At 45.1% G+C, this 21,069-nt stretch overlaps 1 protein-coding gene across 5 annotated transcripts in view; it reads left to right on the top strand.

Annotated features, from left to right (window-relative positions):
* The window catches only part of ULK4 (unc-51 like kinase 4), a 307,020-nt gene that overhangs the window by 28,194 nt on the left and 257,757 nt on the right, over nt 1-21,069 (top strand). For all 5 annotated transcript variants that reach the window (XM_037030547.1, XM_037030549.1, XM_037030551.1 and 2 more), the window contains exons 15-17: nt 736-917; nt 1,788-1,834; nt 5,868-5,946. In XM_037030547.1, the coding sequence (XP_036886442.1) occupies nt 736-917; nt 1,788-1,834; nt 5,868-5,946 (308 nt within the window). The remainder of the gene's footprint in view (nt 1-735; nt 918-1,787; nt 1,835-5,867; nt 5,947-21,069) is intronic.

Raw genomic sequence — 21,069 nt, 5'->3', positions numbered from 1 at the left:
TTGGTCTATGTGGGGTCCGGGGGTGGGGGGTGGGGGGGTGGCGGGACTCCAGGTGGCTTCAGCTGTCACGCCGACCTGGTTCTGCTCAGCAGTCATCTCACTAGAACCTTTTATTTATTTATTTTTTTAAAAGATTTTATTTATTTATGTACCTTTAAAGAGGGGAAGGAGAGAGGGAGAGAAATATCAATGTATGGTTGCCTTTCCTGCGTCCCCTGCTGGGAAGTGGCCTGCAACCCAGGCATGTGCCCTGACTGGGAATTGAACCACGATCGTCTGGCTCTCAGGCCTGTGCTCAGTCCACTGAGTTACACCAGCCAGGGCCTCACTAGAACCTTTTAACGACTGTAAAATGATGGCCTTTTCTACTCTTTTAAGGCTAGATTGCTGTGTCCACAGACTCTGTTTTTTTCATAATGCAATTTTATCACTTCGCACTTGATTGTATTCTCAAGTGCAGCAGGATAAATCTCCTTTAGGCACCTGTTTGTTTTTTTTTATAAAGCATAGTTTTCCATGGACCTAGTTAAAAAAGTCTCCACAGGAAGAGAAAGTAATGAGTATAGACAAGTGAGTAATAGTGTGGGCTGCAGAGTGTGTTGGGTTTTGACGTCGGGAAATCACGATTTCTTCTGTACTCAGCTATTGGAATTCCACGTCCCGTTTCATCTCTTCGTGGTAGTTTCGGGAGCCCAGTTTCACGAGGCCCATTTTGAGACTTTCCTTCCTCCTCAGCGGAGAAGCTGGCACTGCTCAAGGACCAGGCGTGGAACGACTTCCTGCAGCGGGCGTGCGCCCAGGTTGACTCCACCGAGAAGACTGCGGGGGCCTCCCGGGTCAAGCTCAACCTCCTTTGCTATTTGTGCGCGGTGGCTGGTCAGAGGGAGGTGGCCACCAGGCTCCTCCACTCCCCGCTGGTAGGTAGTCGAGTTGTGACGTAGAGTCTCCTCATACGGTCCCGCAAAAGGACCTTCTGCGTGTAACTTATGTGTTTCTATAGCGATGAAAGCAAGTGCTAAAATACCAACTTGATTTCATTGCAGTGAACAGGTGATTTAGCAGGATTATAGGTTTGTGAAAATTATCCTCCGTTTAATCCTCAGGTCTAAAAGCAGTTGAATAGGCAGCGATCTTGAACTTCTTTTGTTACTACTTTAGCTTGCATTTTATGTTAACTTGTTACAATTGTATATGATATTTTCTGCATCCGAAATCATGAGACAGAGAGACCCGTTCATCGGTGCCTGAAACGGGTTGCCCGTGTGCGAGCGAGGTTCCTCGGTTGGGTCACCTGGCAAACGCCAAGGTTCCTGATGTGACACAGGGGAGACAGTGGGTCCCCAAGATGGTTCCCCTGGGAATGTTACTTCTCGGACTGGCGTGGCTCATCCGTGGGGCCGCGGGAGTTTGCGGAGCTTTCGAAGTCTTCCCCAGAAGGAAGTCCCAGTGGTCTGGCGTGTGGTCCCTGTGGGGCCTCCTTTGGGAACTGGCTCGAAATCTGCAGCCGTTTGCCCTCAGGGTAGTTTTAAGGTTACTTTTTTGGTGCCTGGAGAGTGTTTATGGGGTGAGGGGCGGGGCACATTTAGGGACTATAATGGGGTATGAGAACCTGAAAGGAGTGTGTGTAGTTTTTGTTTTCTATCTTATTCATGTACTTGGCGCTTTTGCGTTTTTGTAAATAATCGTGTTCCTGGCACTCTCATTGTACACAGGCCTGAGTTTTTAACTGCGTGGTCACTTTGGGTGGTTCCGTGAATGAAATGTGTCTTCATTTTTTTCCATCCTAGTTCCAACTGCTAATCCAGAATTTGCGAACAGCTCCAAACTGGGATATGTGAGTAACGTCCATATTTTAATAATTTATTCTTCATTACGCTAGTTAGTAGCTAGAACAAACGTGTGTATCCAAGACACATAAATCCTTGATCATGAAATCTTCTGAAGTAACGATGCCCCTGAATCATAGGCAGTTTCTATAGGCATTTCGACAGTAAATGTGAAACAATTTGAAAACAGTCCTTATCCTGATGTTGCAAACATAGCTCCAGGATTGTATACAATGTGTGTGGAAACTTCACAAACTGCTACTCTTTTGAGTATTCTCCATCAAGTGCTTTACCCTCGACCCTGGGCTTTGCTGTAGCTGCACTTCCTGAGGAGTTTTCCCTTGCCCCGTAACTTTGGTCCGTGTAGGGCCTACCTTCCTCACCGTGTACTTTAAAGTCGAGAGGGATCTCGATCCGTAAACTCTGGATGGGAAGACGCTGGCTTGCTTACGGGGACAGCACGCCGTGGTGAGCAGCACGTCACACAGTGTTAGAAGGCTCTGGGCTGTGGCTGCCCGTGCAGCTTGGCCCGGCGGTGACTTCTTCCCAAGGCTCAGCTCCCCACCTCCAGGGGAACCTGTGTGGGGTGACAAACTCACACAGACTTCGGACTCAGGCAGACCTGGGTGCGGATCACAGACCTGCCCCCCTGCCCCCCTGGACAAGTCTGCTTTAACGGCTGAGCCTCAGCTTCCTCGTCTGCAGAATAGGGAGAGTGTATCTCCTGCGTAGATCTTCGGTAACCATTGAACTTTGGGTGAGAGAAGTATATGGAATAGTTTGCATGGTGCCAGGTTCTTAGTGGCTACTCAGCTCACAGGGCGTGGAGGTTGTGGTCATCCTCGTCAGGACTGTGCGTCTCGTGGGGTTGTTAGGAGAAGCCCGAGGAAGCGGGAAGGTGAGGGGTTCTGTGAAATGTGGCCATGGAGGGACATCTTGCAGGCTGGCAGAATCTGGGAAAGCCACTGTGGTCAGAGGATGCTGCTTTCGGATAATTATTCATGTGCATTTTCTTACGTTACTCTCCCAAGGTAAAAGCTGGCATTAAGTAACAGGGTTCTCAGGTGATGTCAGAGCGTGTGAAATGCTGAGAAGATCTGTGACATGCCTATTAAAAAGAAACCAACGAGATTGAGCACGTCAGCTAGAGCTTAAATTACATCCTTGAATGGGGTGCCCCCTGCTGACTTCTTAAAAATAGACTTTCTTAATCCTTTGCGAGGACTGCATTAAAACGGATTTTTTAAAAAAATTTTAAACTTGAAGTGTAATTGTAAAACACATAATTTGAGGAAAAGGTAGACAGGTCCTCTGGGTAAAGGCTTCGTTTAGTCTCTCCATTCGAATGCCACTTCTTCCAGGGCCGGTTCCTCGGGGCCGGTCCCGTCACCCCAGCGCCTGCTGAAGGCCCTTCGTTCAGCTGCGGTCACTGTGGAAGTTGGTGTGTTTGTTCTTGGCTTTGTTCAACATACAGAAAAGCAAAGTAGAATGACGTGATATAATTTTATGAGTTTCTCTCCCCTTATAACAGGGTCAGTATTTTTAAAGTCCTTAATTGTCTAAGATACTTTTTAAAGGTATGTCTTTTCTTTTTTTTTAACATGCTATGAACGTCTGACAATTTACGTACACGCTTGTCTATTTTGGGCTAGTAAATGTTGCCGACAATATAATGACAGATCTTTCTGCCTGTTTCCTTTTACCTCTCAGGGCAGGTTTATATAGTTACAATGAATGGCTAGAAGGCAATACATATTTTTGTGATTTTTGTTAAATTGCTGACTGCTCTTTAGAAAGTTTGTATCAACATCATTCCCAATGTATATAAAATGCCCTTTTCTTTTCGCAGTGGTGGACAGTTGTCAAATTTTGTGACCTCTGTTAGTCAACTTCCTTGAGGCCTAATTTGCAGATAACTATACATTTTAATTTTATCCATTGTGGTGAAATGTACATAATACAAATTTCACCGTTTTAGCCATTTTAAGTGTGCAGTTTATTGTCATTAAGTATATGCACAGTGTGCAACTGTCGCCGCTGTCGGTTGCCACAACTTCTCCGTCACCCCCAAAAGAAGCTTTTGCCCGTTAACCAGTAATGCGCCTCCCCCTCTCCCAGTCCAGGTAACTCCTGTTACCTGGATTTTGTGTCTCTGAATTTGCCTCCTCCAGGTGCCTAACGTAAATGGGATCATACGGTATTTGTCCTGTTGTGTTTGGCTTCTTTCATTGAACTTAATGTTTTCAAAGTTATTTTAGGTTGTGGAGTGTATCAGAGTTCCATTTCTTTTTTAAGGCTGAATACTGTTCCAGGAATGTAAATGCAACATTTTGTTTATCTTTTCATCTGTCGACGAGTACCGGGGTCGCTTCTGCCTTTTAGCTGTTGTTGTTAACGCTGCTCCGAAGGACGGCTCACAAGCATCTGTCCCGGTCCCCGCTTTCAGTTCTTTTGGGGTGCACCTCGGGAGGGGATTGCCGCATCGTACAGTAACCCTTGGTCCACCTTCTTGAGGGACCTCGTTTTCTACAGCGGCCGCGCGAGTTTACGCTCCCACCAGTGACACATGTGGATTGACGTTTTTCCATTTTCTCCCAGTACTTGTTTTCTCTCTGTTTGCTTTTTTCCTTTGGTGGCAGCTGTCCTAATGGGTGGGAAGTGATATCTCATGGGTTTTGATATGCATTTCACTGTGACTAGTAATGTTGAGCGTCCAGATGATCGACCGTCTGTGTGTCTTCTTTGAGGAACTGTCTGTTCAAGTCCTTTGCCCATTTTTTCTAATTGGGTTATTTTTTAATTTTGGTGATTTGTAGGTGTTCTCTGTATGTCTTGGATATAAACCCCTCGTGAGATAAATGATTTGCATGTATTTTCTTTCATCCTGTGGGTTGCCTTTCCATTATGTGGGCAGTGTCCTTTGATGCATGAAAGTTTTATGTTTGTACCCTGTAACTTTTGGTTCAGTGTCCTGCCAAATGTGTTCCATGTAACACCTAGGCCCTCTTTAATCTGTGTGCTAAGAGATTTGAATGGCTAAGTGAAGAGGGGTTGAAATCCACGAGAGTTACTTCTGTGGCTGAGAGTTCTAGTGAAGGCCTTCCTGGGGTCCTTCTCCGAGTCGGATCAGTTTCCCTCTGGGGGTCCCGCAGAGTTGTTTTCGGAGCCTGGGAAGTGGGGGCTCCCTGGCTGATGATTCCAGAGGACACACAAGTGTCACTACACGAGAGTGCGTTCTCATCAGCTCACGCACTCACTCATTCTTTTTCAAATTAAAAAAAAAAGATTCTCACCCAAATGAATTTTCTACATGAAATAAACTTTTTCAAGTCACCTGAAGTGATATTTAATAATCTATCAGCTTTATTTTCTGATGGACAATGAAACAGAGACACCTCACTAAAACAAACTAGTATTTACTAGTATCTATTAAAATAGAACAATATTGATAACATTTATGATTGTAAAACTTGGCATTAAAGTGGATATATACATATAAACATACAGGGTGGGGCAAAAGGTAGGTTTACAGTTGTGAGTAAGCGAAACAGTTTATTCTTATTTATTAATTATTGTATAATTTTTCGTATGAATAGCCGTAAGCCTACTTTTTCCCCCACACTGTGTACATTTTACACTCCTGATATAATTTACTCCTTACAGATAAAATCACTGGCCTACTAATAAGCAGAACAGAGATCTTTAGCCAAACACCTCTGTACTCAGCAATAAAAGGGTTAATTACCATGTCCTTCTCCCAGCTTAAGGCCTTTCAAAAATGTTTTCTGTTTTACAGTTAAAGGGCAACTTGTTCAGTTTTTGTCACTTTTACAGATGGGACTGTGGAGGGTGTTGCTGTTTAGGACACACAAGCGTTTCTTTGGGTTCTGGGGGGCGGGGAGAAGGCAGGGGCCAGGGGAGTACATCTCATTCCAGGTCTGTGTCATGTTCATGCTCATAATGACTCAGTATAATTACCCCAGGGGTTGCTTTCCTCAGTCCCTGACTCCCATTCAAAGACTGTTTCCTCTCCATTTGCAGACGGGCCAAGGTCGCTCGAGTGATCGGCTTACTGGCCTCACACACGGCTGAACTTCAAGAAAACGTACCTGTTATTGAGGTAATTTCTTGTGTTACTGAAATGCAGTGAATGACAGAAAGATGCTTCTTCCTTTCATAGTTGGGAATATGCAGGCTTCACTGACCTGCACGAGGTTCCCAGTAAGTGGTGCCAGTTGTTGTAAAACAACAACCTCAGTAGACCTACTGGTTCACATGCAGCTGAACACACAACACACACTCTGCCATAAAAGGCGGCACGTCGGAGGTTCTGGTTCCGGGCTCTGCTCATCGTCTCACTTACGCTGGGACAGGGTCCGTTCCGTGAGGCGTCTGTGGGTAGAGGGCACGGGAGGTCAGGAGATGAGGGTGGCTCATGGCACAGAGCCCGGGGAAGACTGGCCACGGCTGCAGCTGAGTGGCTGCCTGCACCCCTGGGGGGTCCTTGTGCTGGGGCCCCCTGGGACTGGGACTGCAGACAGTGGGTTCTGCTGCTGCTGCTGCAGGGATTCCTGCGGGTCTGGGCGGAGGGCATCTGCAGTGACCAGTGACGAGGTGCCCAGCTCCCTGTGGCTCCATGCCTGAGGCCTGACCCCCTCCCCTCCCCCCATCCAGAGCATTTGGCCTGGCAAGTCTTAAACCACACTTGTCCCCATGCTCTTGGGCTACTACTTCCCTTTCTGCAGCCCGGGTACTTCTCTAGCCATTTCCCCAACTCCCCTTGGTGATACTTAATAAGCGATGTGTTCCTGATGCCTCTGCTGCCATTGGGAGGAGGGGCTGGGTCTGAGTTTCTGAGCCCCTGCCAGCCTCGCTCCCTGCACTGGCCCCTGTGGGACGCTTGCCTGTGTTTTATTAATTTGAAATGAAACTTGGGAAACGTCATACTTACTTCATTTAAAAAAGCACAGTAGTGTATATTTAGCTATCTGGGCAACTGTTCTGAATGAAGCACGACATATTGTGAACCAAGGCCTGTTGGATAATGAGGAGTTTGCAGAGTAATTGGAAACCGCCAGGTGCTCCTGCAGTGCCATCTTTTATTCAGTTGGCTGTCACACGTGAAGCAGCCACTAGAGGTCGCTCAAACACTGGAAACAAAGTTCCTCAAGTTCAACAACTTCTCTTTCAACTTCAGGAAGAAGCAGGCTTAAGCAGATATATGGTACCATATTTCATCTTTTCCCTGTTTTCTTGTTCTTTTTTTTGTTTTGGAGTTTCTGCTGCATGAAGTGCAGTTGCACTCCNGAGGGGCTGGGTCTGAGTTTCTGAGCCCCTGCCAGCCTCGCTCCCTGCACTGGACCCTGTGGGACGCTTGCCTGTGTTTTATTAATTTGAAATGAAACTTGGGAACCGTCATACTTACTTCATTTAAAAAAGCACAGTAGTGTATATTTAGCTATCTGGGCAACTGTTCTGAATGAAGCACGACATATTGTGAACCAAGGCCTGTTGGATAATGAGGAGTTTGCAGAGTAATTGGAAACTGCCAGGTGCTCCTGCAGTGCCATCTTTTATTCAGTTGGCTGTCACACGTGAAGCAGCCACTAGAGGTCGCTCAAACACTGGAAACAAAGTTCCTCAAGTTCAGCAACTTCTCTTTCAACTTCAGGAAGAAGCAGGCTTAAGCAGATATATGGTACCATATTTCATCTTTTCCCTGTTTTCTTGTTCTTTTTTTTTGTTTTGGAGTTTCTGCTGCATGAAATGCAGTTGCACTCCATTGGTGATTAATGCCATTTGTGGTGAATGAGAGCTGAGACAGCCTCTCCAGAAAGACGCAGTCAGCACCTTGCCCATCGTCCTTGTCCTTTGAGGACCCAGGGAGGCCTGGTGGGGAACCTTAGGTGCAGGGCTCTTGAGACCAGGTTTCTGTGAAACTCTCAGTTAGGCGTTCGTAGGTAATTTTCCAGTAAATTATTCATAAAATTTCAAGTGTGAGATGCGTCCGATTTCTCTGGTAGGTTTACTATTCGTGGACAATACAGATTGTGGCTGAAGATCCTATAGATATTTTAAAGGCCTAGAACCTCATTTTATTATTCATCTTTATTTCCCACAGTTCCTCACAGCGAGCAAACATGTATTTCGGGCCCTCAGTCATTGTTGCGAGGTTTCATAAATGATTAAAAGAATGGTAAGAAAGTATGTCTGTGTTACAAATTTGTTACAAAGAGGCGGAAGAGATGGCTGAAGACTGTTTTACTCTCCTTAGGATGTAGTTTAAGTATCTTTCATCTTATTCTGTCATCAGCGGTTGCAGAAAAGAGCTCATCATCACGGCTTGTATTCACTTAAAAGCATTATTGACTGTTCTTCATCCTTTCCAGAGAAAACTATAGCCTGATTCTTACTCAGGCTTTTCTTCAGAGATAACACATTTATCACCCAGTAATCACCGTGGTTCGTGTGTGTAATAGTTTTTAATAAATATTCTTGATATTTTGGTGTGCATATGTAGTCTCAAGCATGTAGTGGATGTAGTTTAGGAAATTGAATATAGAACCTTAAAATTTAGAAGTGGAAGAATATTAATAGACATTATAGTTTGACCCCTTCATTAAATGTTTTTATTATGGAAAATTTCGACACATGAAAGTGGAGAGACTAGAATAATGAGATATCACTCATTTCCAGCAGTTATTAGCACTTTGCCAACTTTACCTGTCTCTGGTCGTCTTTCTTGCCCTCTCTCCCTCCTTCTCTTCTCCCTTTTTCATAAATACTTTAGTATATGTATCTAACAGAAAATAATTTAAAAAATACAACCACAATACCATTATCACACCCAACATAATCATCCTGAATACCATCTCATATCCAGTTAGTGTTCAGATTTTCCTAACGGTAGAAAATCTGAAAATCACGGATTTTCTCATCCGTGGCATTGGGTGCTTTCTCATTGGGCTAGGACTGAGTTAAGGTCCTGCATTGCATTAAATGTGACTTTTAAGTCTCCTCATTTTGCAGATTTCCTTGTTTTTCTTAGGTGCCACTTATTTATTGAAGTCACACTGTCATTTGTTGAAGCCAAACCTGGAATGTCAGGCATTTTTTATTCTGAACTCTCAGCACCATTTAACATGGGGGTCTGTCACCTGCATTTTGTGAGCTGCTGGTTTGGCGTGTGGCCTTGATTAGGCTCAAGTTGAGTTTTATGGAGGGACGGTAGGGACTCTTCACAGTTGGTGCCCTGTATTTCTTATTCCTTCACGGAGAAAGGCGGGTCATGTCTGGTTGCCTCACTGTGAGTGATGCTACAATTGCTCACTGGCTGCAGGTGTTCTCAGCCTTATCGTTACGAACTTTCCCATCCCTCTTACCTGAGAGTGTTGGCATCCATTGGTGATCATTGCTCAGATGCATTGGTCCCATCTTAGGGTTGCAAAAATGATAACCTTCTCCTTCTATAATGCCTTTCTCATTCCCAACTGGGAGTTTTCCTCACAGAAGAACTTTTCCATATCACCCATTTGGTTATCTTAAAATCAGCTTCTTTAGCAAAGGCAGGAAAAATGATCGTTTCCTTTTATGAACCAATTTTCAGAATAATGAGTCGGTGCCTTAGTAATCTCGATAAGTGTTTAATGAGATTTTAAAAAAATTAAGATCTTATGGTTTCATGGCTTCATATATGTATATTTATGTAGTTTAGTCTTTGGTAGTCAGTCATCAGGTTTTTTTGTTTTTTTGTTTGATGTTTAAGTTGTTCTGGCTCAGTGTGAGGAAGCCCTCTCGAATTTGCTCCTCTGTCCTTCCAATGTGACCCTGTCTGTCTCTGATGACCTACTTGCTTCTGGGCAACAAGATTTTGCAGACTCCTCTCGGGGACAGTCAGCCTCGGTTCTGGAATTGCTTCCCGAAGCAGCTTGTTTAATCCCAGCTGGAAGTGGCGCTTAGAGAACACAGTCTGGGTCGGGCGCTGACTGCTGTTGGGACTGTCGTTTGCTTTAACTGTTTGTTTCAGCGGTTAAATGTTGTTTCTTAAAAAGGAAAATCACAGTTCATGCCGTTACTTTTGATTCAAATTTAAGATGAGAGTTTTTACTGTTTTGATTTAAAGTTATTTTTCTTCTCAAAAGCTGAAAATTTGGGCCACTAATGACATGAACATAATTACTTATTTTCTTTAACATATAGTTTAACAATGGTGCCGATATTATTACTAACAGTAAAACTAGCAAGTACACTTTAGGGTATTTCTGTGCTTCCTTTTTAAAAAGTGTTTGGTCCTTGCGACGTACTGCACTAGACAATGTATACAGTCAGAATGCTGAGTTGTCAGTTCAGTTCAAATAATCCTTCACTCTGCACTCAGTCAACAATATGATACGTAATTACATACTTTTTCAATTTGCTTGGGATATTTAAAGATTCCTCTGTGCTTTTGTTTCATTTTACAAGCTCTAATGCTTTTTTATTGAAGAGCTATAGATGTGCAGAAATGTGTATGAAGTGTAAATGATGTGGTCAGTGACATGTCAATGAGTGGCAACCCAGGAAAGTGCCTCTGGGCAAAGACACAGGCCATCACTGCACACCTGGGCCCCGGGCCCTGCCCCTGTCACTAAGCCTCTCTCTCCCTGTGCTCTGAGGGCAACTGCCACCTTGATTTCACTGTGATGACTTCCCCTGCTTTTGACTTCTTTGCTTACATGGAGTCACGTGACGTACACAGCAGCCGGCAGAAGGAACACCTGTGTGAGTGTGCTCGGTTGGGTAGTAATATGGGTGTGATAATTTATAGTTTTGATTTGAACATTTCACCTAAAATGCCATACAGTGTGCTTCAGTGTGATGTTGTTATATAACAATTGCGCACTCATGATTTTGTAACACAAGACTTTGTAATAAAAGAAGGGCGTTATTTGTGCTGGACCCTGTATTCTTTGCTACGTAGCTGTATTGTTCCCTGTTACGTTTGTGGAGTTCATTCTCATTGTCTTAGGTACCTGTGGTTCGTTGTCATGAACTGACTAGACCACAGCACTGCTGGGACAGTTGGGTTGCTATAAATAGTCCTTGCACACACATTTTGACGCACTTATGTGGGCTTTCTGTTGGGTGAACGTAGGCGTTAGAAATGCCAGGTTACAGGGCATGCACACGTTTCACTTCAGAGAAATATCTAAACTGTACTCCAAAAAAGCATACATTTAAAATCCTTCCAGTAATGAAAGCATTTTCAGTGCCTTGAATTCTCATTAATACTTGCTTTCGGTATAAAGTCATGTTAAATAAGTACCTACCACATTGCACTTTATTTTTAACATGAATGAGTGTTGAATTTGGTTATGTGAGAAGCCATCAGCGATCACTCGTGTAATTGTTGCCTTCTGTGTCATGTATAGTATTCTTCTCTTCGCTTTCAAGATGTTCTCTTCAGTTTTGATTTTCTGCAGTTTGAGTATCATACACGTAGTTGCCAACTTTGTATGGGTCTTGGTTGAGGGTCAGTAAGATTCTTGGAAGTGTGAGGTGATGTCTATTATCAATTTGGGAAAAATTTCAATGATAATCCCATCAAACATTCTTCAGTCTCATTCTATATTGTATGTATATTATGTTGTGTGTGTATATTGTATGTGCTTACATTGTATGAAGAAATAGTGTAATGTTGATTTAAGGTGAATTTGGTAACTTACAGATACTATTGTAATCAGAAGCATATCTAGTAAAAATTAAACTAAGCTATAGCTGAACAGTCAGTGGAAGAGATAAAAAGGAATACTGAATTAATACTCAACCCCAAATAAGTCAGGGTATGGATAGCAGGGTGGGGACTAGCTGTGGGAGCTGGGGAGGGGGGAGGGCAGGACAGGGGAGAGCAACAGGGGGAAATCGGGATAATATAATAGAACAACTAACAAAAAAATGAACAAACACACCCTCCCCGCCCCTGCCCCCAGTAAGTCAGGACAGTAGGAATACAGGAAGAAAGGTCAAATGGGACAAATACAAAGCGAATGGCAAGATGATAGATTTGAACTTCACCACATCCATGACTGCATAAGGTTTCAGTGCCCCACATACCCCCGTCAAAAGGCGAAGGTTGTCACACTGCAGAAAAATGAGAAACTGAGCTGGAGTCAGTTTACGTGAGACAAACTTTAAATACCAGGGTAGGCTAAAATGCACGGGAAAAGGTATATACCATGGAAACCCTGATAAGAGGACAGTTTGTGTGGCTATGTTAATGACAAAGTAGACCTTAAGGGAGTATTACCCGAGATGAACACATGATTTTATAATGAAAGTTTTGATCTATTCAGAAGTCGAGGTGACCCTTAAACAACAGGTTGGCGGTGCCCACCCTCCATGCCCGTGAAGATCCGTGCGTAGCTGTCGGCTCCACCACAACTTCACTGCTAATTAGTAACCCCCTTTGACCGGCAGCCTCACTGGTAACATAAACAGTGATGTTAGCGTTTGTAATGTGTATTACATACTGTATTCTTACAATAAAGTAAGGTAGAAAAAGGAAAATGTAATGAAGAAAGTCCTAAGGAAGACAAATGCATTGGCAGTATTTACTGAAAAAACTGCACAGTGGCCCCTCGCAGTTCAAAGCCCCCATGTTCAAGGGTCAGCTGAACTAACAGGCCTTCATTTGTGCGCCCCAACCGACAGCACTTTCAAGTAGGTGACGGAAAATGGACAACGAAACGAAAGAATAGGCAACTCTACTGTTGTCGTGGGGTATTTGTTAAACAAGCAGGCGAACAGTCAGATGTGTAAGATTTACATGATATGAGTGCAACCAAATTATTTGTCACTCGTGGAACACCAATTCCAGCCACTGTGCGACAGTCCATCTTACATGCACGCGGAACACTCACTAGAACCCCGTTCTTGTCCACAAAACGTACCTTCGTCACAAAGGACAGAAGTGAGTGGAATTGGGTTAATAAAATGAATGAAAATGTAGGGTATATTCTCTGCAGTGAAATTAAATTAGAACTTGATAAGATAGGGATGTTACCAATTTAGAAATCTAGAAAATTCCTTAAATGTTTAGAAAGCAGAATACTAAGTAATTCACGTGTCAGTGGAGACCCCAGAGGATTTAGACAGTATTTCCAACTACGTGGGAGTAAGAGGGAAAGACAGTCCACAGCTTGGAATGCTCGTATTTGGACAGCGGGTTCTGGAAACTCCACCAGCGTCGGAGTTAACCTGGGAGGTTCGTGAAAGCGCAGATGGTCCCCCCCCACTCCTCTCATTCAGTGGGTCTGGCGTGGTGCGCAGTAACTTGCGCGTCTAATAAAGTTCCTGGGTGGTTTTTTAAATGCCGCTGGGTCAGAGACTGTACCTCCGAGAACTACTATGTAAGAAATCAAGAGTGTTTAAGTTTCAGTTAAGAAACTTGAGAAAGGAGAGCAAATTCGGTGCAGTTAAAATACAGGAAATAATAAAAACAAGAGCTGAAACCAAGGCACTAGAAGGGTAATGGCGGGTGAGAACCGGTGACACCATAGTCCGTTCTTTGATGACTCACAGTGATGACGTCTCTACCGGATTGAGGAAAAGGAAGTAGAAAGACAAAAACGACCACTTTCAGGGCACAGAGGGAAGTGTAAATCTAACATCTATTAAAAGGCGCTGAGGTGGTGATTGGGATGACTTGGTGCCCACGTACTTGCTATCTTAGTGAAATGGAGAAGGGGTCTCAAAGACACAACTTTATGGAACTGATCAAAGAAGACAGAGAAATTTGGAGAACCCTATGTCTGTTAATACATTATTAACTACCCCCCCAAAAAAGCCCCCAAAACCAACCACCACCAGCCAGCTCTGGGCTTAGGTGATTTCACTGGTGAATCCAACCCCCATCTGTGTGTATACACATATGTGATAGTGTATGTGTCAGTGTATGTTTTGTTTATTCACATTTACATTCACTCGACCTCAGGATTACTTGGCTTCATGAGAAAGTTCGGCACAGACAGCGGAGCTCGGTAGAGGGCCCGTGACCGAGGTGGTTCTGGTGAAAATGCGGCTCACTTCGCAGGGGGGAGTTGTGGATGGGAGAGATGAGACTGGATGGGACAATGCAACTCAGTTTGGGGAATTTAGCATCTCTGAGGGTCCTTAGGGGGCTTTGCCTTCTTCTTCCAGGGCTTTGAGTACTGTGTGCCTTCCCAGCTCCCCACCCATCTCCCTCCCTACCTNTGAGAAAGTTCGGCACAGACAGCGGAGCTCGGTAGAGGGCCCGTGACCGAGGTGGTTCTGGTGAAAATGCGGCTCACTTCGCAGGGGGGAGTTGTGGATGGGAGAGATGAGACTGGATGGGACAATGCAACTCAGTTTGGGGAATTTAGCATCTCTGAGGGTCCTTAGGGGGCTTTGCCTTCTTCCAGGGCTTTGAGTACTGTGTGCCTTCCCGGCTCCCCACCCATCTCCCTCCCTACCTAATCTTACCTATCACTATTTAGCTGTTGGTCTAAGTACCTATGTAAATCTGGGAGTAGTTTTCATATTTATCAGCTGTATGGTTCATAGTATTTTCTCCCAGCTGGTGGCTTGTTGTTTTATCCTCTTCACAGTGTCCTCCAGAAGCAAATTTCGTGATTTTGATCAAGTCTGAGGTATCAACTTTTTCTTTTATGGATATGCTTTTGATGTCATATCTCCAAAAACAGTCTATGTCCAAGGTCACAGAAAGTTTCTTCTTTGATTTCTTTTTCTAAAATTCTTGTAGTTTCAGACTTTATATTTGGGCCAGAGATTCATTTTGAGTTAATTTCGTACAGGGTGTTTGGTGTGGATCGGGGTTTATTTGTTTATTTTCTTGCATCTAGTCAGCGAATGTTTAATGAGCACTTTCCTCGAGCCAAGTAATGGGCTAGGCCCCGGAGGTGGGGAGCAAAACAGGTGCTGAGCTAAGTGGTGAGCAAAACAGGTGTTGTCTCTGCCCTCCTGAGCTCTAAGACCCACAGAGGACGGTCCAAGGGGGGGGGGGTGGCGCGGATAAAGGAGACCAAGAAGGCACCGTGGTGAGGTGGAAAGAAACCCCAGAGAGTTGCTTCAGTGGGAAGGAGAGAGGATCCTGTGCTACGAAGGAGGAACTTTTTGAAAAAATTGTTTCTGAGAGTTAGGTTACGTTGAAAACAAGTTTCAGTTAGTTGGGTTTGGCCAGCCGAGTGTTTTTAGTGACTCATGTGCTGGAGAAGCCAGAGGGGAGTGGTGGTGTAGAAACCAGAGGTAAGCAGGTGAGTATGTATTTAGATAAGGGTGTTTGGCCAGGAGTGTGAGGCCCATTTAAATGCTAATGAGAAAGATTCACTCCAGGGGGAGGCAGTGCAGACAGAGGCTGGATGGGGGCTGACGGAGAGCATATAATGGGCGAAGCGTAATTGGCTGTAATTGGCCTTAGATCAGGGGCACGTCACCTGCTAGGTAGAGGGGGCAGAAATGAGATTTGGTGGCAGGAGGGTGAGGGATCGTGTATCATCGAGTGGCCTCTGGTGATGGAATTCATCAAGGTCACCGTCAGAAAAGGGGACTGAGTGGCCAGGGTGTTTGAGGCGGAGGAGAAGATGTGAAGCTGTCCTTGCAGAGAATGGGAAGCTGGCTCACTGGGGAAGAAATAGGGTTTCATAGCGACCGAGTTTGTGATTAGGAATTTAAGGTGAAAGGAACCACTTTGCCTAGTCGTGTTGCAGTCTCCAGACGATGCTCCGGTTTCAGCCAAGGGAGGGTGGAGTCTGCTGGAGGGGGAGCGTGGCCACATCCAGACCCCCCACCGTGCATGTGCGCGGCCCTGCAGTTTTGAGTCTGTGGCTGTGAGTCTGCCCCACCCGAGAATCCAGTCTGTGTGGGGGAGAAGGTGGTGGACTCACCGGCTTGGATGGTCGGGTTGAGTTAAAAAAGGGTTGCTGAAGGGCTTTGAGTAAGGGTCTGGAGAAGACGTGACAGGAGCTCAGGGGGTGTTTGAATTTGGTGTTGGAGATGCTGTCGGGGCTCCTGTGACTGGGCGAGTGGCTGAGCTGGAGGAGCAGGTCAGGGAACCAAGTGGTGGGGTTAGGGGACTGGGTGGTCCAGCTGCTGGGCACCCCCTCCTCACGGACGCCCACTGGGCTGAGGGAGAGGACAGGAGTACTCGTGAAAAGGAAGGTGATGAGCAAGAAGGTGATGAGCAAGGAGCCAGCGTCCCCAGTGGGCAAGGAGAGGGAGGGGGGTCAGTCGTCAAGGGCACCGGGGAGGAGGCAGCGTAACATGATTTGTGACACCCCGTGTCACTGGGCCTTTGGCGAGACACCGCTTGGGAATGTTCGCAGGAGTGAGGACACCATCCTCATCGTGCTTCAGAATGCATTACCTGCGGCCTGCGCTCCGATGCTACCAACACGTACGCGAGTGAGAGGCAGGTCACCGGGGCGTGACTGTGCAGGTCATGTGACGTGCGTCTGTTTACAAGACCCTGCGCTCCCAAGCGGTTCCTGTGGTGCTGCCGGCAGTTCCGACAGCTTTATCTCTTCGAGGATCCGCAGCCTTAGATATTTTTAATTTCCAGCAGCGCTTAATGACACCCAATGCCAGTGGGTTATAAATTGGAGAAATGGTATAAATCCCTGTCGCTGACTTGGTGAAGCAGAAAGATGGGAATGGGTTTTGAATGTAGTATGAGGTTGACTTAAAAAAAAACACACCACCAAATCTTTTATTTTGAGATAATTTTAGATTCACGTGAGGTGGTAGGAAATAATGCAGAGAGATACTGTGTACTCTTCATCCTGTTTTCCCCAAAGGTAACGTCTTGGAGGCCGATAGCACAATATTCACGAGCACCATGTTGGCATCCAGACAGCAAAGGCACAGTTTCGACACCCCAGGGGTCCCGGCTATCGCCCCTTCAAACCACGCCCACTTCCTTCTACCGCGTGTTCTTCCCTGTCCCCCACCCCCTGGCACCCGCTAATCTGTTTTCCGTTGCTATACTTTAATGTCATTTTGAGAATGTTGTATAAATGGAATCATATGGTCTGTAACCTTTTGGGACTGGCTTTTTTTCATGTTTAGTGTAATTCTTTGTAGATACATCCAGGCTATTGTATGTCTCGGTGGTTGGTTCCTTTTTATTATGTAATTGTATTCCATAGTACGGTGGTGCCACAGTTTAACCGTTTACCTGTTGAAAGACATCTGAGTCTTTGCCGGTTTTGACAGGTGCAAATGAAGCTCCTATACACCTTGATGGATGTACTGTTGTTGTTCTAATTTGGGGGGGGGGTTGGTAAAAGTTTTCATTTCTCTGGGATAAATGCTCAGGAGTGCAGTTGAATGGGTCCTAAGGTAACTGCACGGTCAGTGGAGTATTTTTTGTTTTTGCTTTTTAAAGAAACTGACAAACTCTTTCCTCCATGGCTGTGTCATTGTCTGTCTCCACCAGCGGAGTGTGAGCGACTGTTTCTCTCTACCCTCAGCTGCAGTTGGGGGTGTCCCCCTGTTTTCTCTTCCTGCCATTCTGATAGGCTCATAGCAGCATCTCCTTGTGGTTTAACTGGCCCTTCCCTGGCTGGTAATGGCGTTCACGTGCTCATCTGCCGGCTGCCTGTCCTCTGGTGCAGCGCCTCTGTGCCTTTGGCATTGAGTCTGCTCCTCACCTCGGCCTAGATTCTGGACACGGGACCCTGTGTTTTGTCCCCTACTTTTACGTGTAAGTTTTACGTGTAACTTTGTGATCCATTTTGGGTAAATGTTGGGTATAGAGCTTCAGACACAGGCCGAGGCTTTTGCTTTGTTTTTCCCTCCTATGGTCGGCCGCCCCAGCAACACTTGTTGAAAAGACGACTTGGCTCCATTGACTGGCCTTTGCAGCTTTGCCTGAAACCAGTGGGCCGCGCTCGTGTGCGGCTGCCCCCGTGTTCTCTGCTCATTCCTTCGATCCCCCTGCCCCTCGCCCCTCGCCCCGACAAGGCCTTGCTGCCTCGATTGCTGTAGCGGTGTTAATCTCGAAAGCAGGTTGAATAATTTGTCACTTGATTCTTCTTTTCCGAAATTGTTTTGGCTTTTTAAATTCCTTTGCCTTCCCACATCCATTTTAGAATAATCTCGACAGCAGCCACACAAAGTTCTTCTTGGGGTTTGGAAAGGGATTTTGTGCAGCTGGACCTGTCACACTGGGGAAAAGGGATGCCTTTGCTGTGTCATTTTGTATTTGGGTGTGAGATGGTGACTCAGGAGACAGTGGCTCAGGGAAACACAGGTCTTAGAGACAGGCGTGGCTTGCCGTGCTGGGCCATGTGGGAAACCAGCAAGGTAGAGGTAGGCGGGAGCCCTGGGCTGGGGCAGAGCTTGGGTTGTGGCTTCATTGGGATTTTGTGGGTGGGGGAGGGGAAGGCCAAGCCAGGCAGGCAAACAGCTGAGGGTGGCCTGGTCTGAATGGTTTTGACAGGTTTTGAGTTAGAGGAGACACAGTCTTTAGTTGCAGGGCAACCGGCCCTGGGGTGATTAAGGCAGAGGGCTGTTGGCCTCCTGGGGCGTAAGCGATGGAGAGGGGGGTGTGGCCCTGAATAGGTTAGTTAGCCTGTCAAACCGTGCTCTTGGGTGGGCCCTTCACCCCCTGCAAGACTTGGCTGAGTTCAAGAATGGATGTCTCTCCCAGCCAGGGTGTTCTTTTTAGGGATGTCAAAGTATAATATACAGGAAATAAAATATACAGCATTCATCTCTCCATTTATTTAGATCTCCGATTTCTTTAAAAACATTGTGTGGTTTTAGCGTACAGATCCCATACGGGTTCTGTTAGATTTACACCTGAGTATTTAATTTTTTTAGTGATTGTAAATTATATTTTCATCAATTTCCATGTGTTCATTGGTAATATGTAGAAATACAATTGGTTTTGAATGTTGACATTGTATCCTGTGATCTTGTCAGACTGACTTATTAGTTCTAGGACTTTTTCTTCGATTCCTTGGGATTTTCTTTGAAGACAATAATGTCATCTGCAAATAATTATCTATTTCCTACTGGGTGAGATAGGATGGTTTGTGTTATTTTAGTTATATCCTTTTGATGTCTGCTTATTTTCTGCCTAGTTGTTTTATCAGTGGTTGAGAGAAGGGTGTTGAAATTTACAACAATAATTGTGGGTTTGCCTGTTACTTCATATATTTTTACAGCCCGGTTGTTTGGTGTGCACACATTTAGGATTGGTGTGTTTTTCTTGGTGGCTTGACCCTTTTATTATTATGTAATGATTCCGTTGGTCTCTGGTAATTTCCTTTGCTCTGAGGTCTGCTTTACTGGAAGTTAACATAGCCATTCCTGCTTTCCGCTGATTACTGCTTCCAGAATGTATCTTGTCCTGTCTTTTCCTTTTGGCCTGCTTCTAGAGGTATAGTTAATGTGAGTTTCTTAGAGACAAGACATACTTGGGTCATATTTTCATTTTGATTTTTTAGTATTGAACTTATTCTTTTTTATTTTTTAATTTAACTCTAGGTGTTATAGTAGTTTCGGGTGTCAAATACAGTGATTCGACGTTTACGTGACTTCCCATGTGATCACACTAAGCCTGGTCGTCACCTGTCACTGTGCAAAGGTATCACAGTGTTATGGACTATAGTTCCCTTCAGCGCTTTCAGCTGTCGCCCACCCACTCCCCTCTGGCAGCCAGCAGGGTGATATGATAACTTCAACTCTGTCTTTTAATTATTACATTTAGACCATTTGCATTTAATGTGATGATTGATGTTTGGTCTTAAATCTGCCGTTTTGTTTGTTTTTGTTTGTTCTTGCTGTTTTTTTTGTTTCTGTTTTCTTTTTACTGCTTTCGTCTGAGGTAATAAATTGTTTTGGAATTCTAGTTTGATTTTTAGTGTTTTACAGGAGATCTCTTTGTATAGATTTCTGGTGGTTGCTCTAGGTGTCATATACATAACACACGTGTAGTACGCCCGTGTGTAATTACACATAACTCATCACAGTCCGCCAGTGTCAACATTTACCAGCTCGAGTGAAGTACAGAAAACGTACTTCCCTTTTCAACACTTTAACTTCCCTCACTTTTATATATTGTCTTAAGTACATCCTCTAAGTAAATTTAAAGCCAAATCAGACATTTTTGTATTTGCTTCAACCATGAAGCATAACTTAGAAAACTCAGTAGAAGTAGAGCCTGTTGTATTCCTGTCCTTTTGCCTGTTACTTACTGTGGTCTTGTTTCTTTCCTGATATTCCAAGGTTTTTTCTTTTATCATTTCTTTTTTCTGTAGAATACTTCTTTCAGCCATTTTTTAGGGTGACAGATGGCTATTTTTGTAGGTGAGAAAATGGCTGAACATTCTTGATTTCAGATGGTTCAGTGTGATACTAGAGAATGTTTAGTAGAGGTCAAAGGAAGAGGAAGACCGTCTATAGAAGTGGCCTGCTGCAGGGGCCAAGGTGAGGTGCATGATCCCTGTCTTCTCCTGAGCCGTTTCACATCGAGGATTTACTGCAGAAGGCGGTGTGTGGGGAGACTTAAACATTGTGGCATAGCCACAGAGGGGAGTACTACTCAGCAATGAAAAGGAATAAGCAGTTGGTACACGCTACAACCTGAGTGAACCTCAAATGCATTATGTCACTTGAAAGGAGCCAGAAAAGAGAATTCATAGTATATGGTCCCGTTTACATAAACTCTAGAAGATGTGAATTAATGACAGGTGGTAACATTGGTGGCTGACTCAGGAGGGGAGAAAGGGAGGGGGGTAGGATTAATTACCACAGGAACTGGAGGAAATGCGTGCTTGTGGTGATGAACGTGTAGAGGTGTACGTACGTCACCTGTGTCTAGGTGTTCACATACACGCAGTTTGTGGTGTGTCAGTTGCGGCTTGTTTCCCACCCACGAGCTGTGTACCATCCGCGAGCGTTCTTCCACTGCGTGGCCCTTGTGCAGCGTACCCCCTGGGACTCCCGCCCCTCCCCGCCCTTGCCGTCAGATTGTCCTGAAGTTTGAGAATTGCTTTCTCTCGGTGTTCATGCTGCTGTCTTCGCCGATGGTAAGAGGTGGTCTTGTCTGTGCACCACACTTGGAGCCACGTTGTTTCCGAGCAGGGCCTCCACACTGTCTCGCACGCATGTATTTCTGTCTCAGAGCCCTCGTTCCTGTGTCTCTGAGACCATTCTCCCTGCTTCCTGGTCACAGGGCAGTGTCATGAACCCGTGTCCTTGTGTGTGAACTCTGGTCATG

The sequence above is a fragment of the Sturnira hondurensis genome, unplaced genomic scaffold (assembly GCF_014824575.4).
Source record: "Sturnira hondurensis isolate 20B ecotype Veracruz unplaced genomic scaffold, ASM1482457v3 Scaffold0020787, whole genome shotgun sequence".
In the NCBI taxonomy this organism is placed as follows: Eukaryota; Metazoa; Chordata; class Mammalia; order Chiroptera; family Phyllostomidae; genus Sturnira; species Sturnira hondurensis.
Note: the sequence above shows the minus strand (reverse complement) of the source record. Positions and strands in the feature narration are given on the sequence as shown.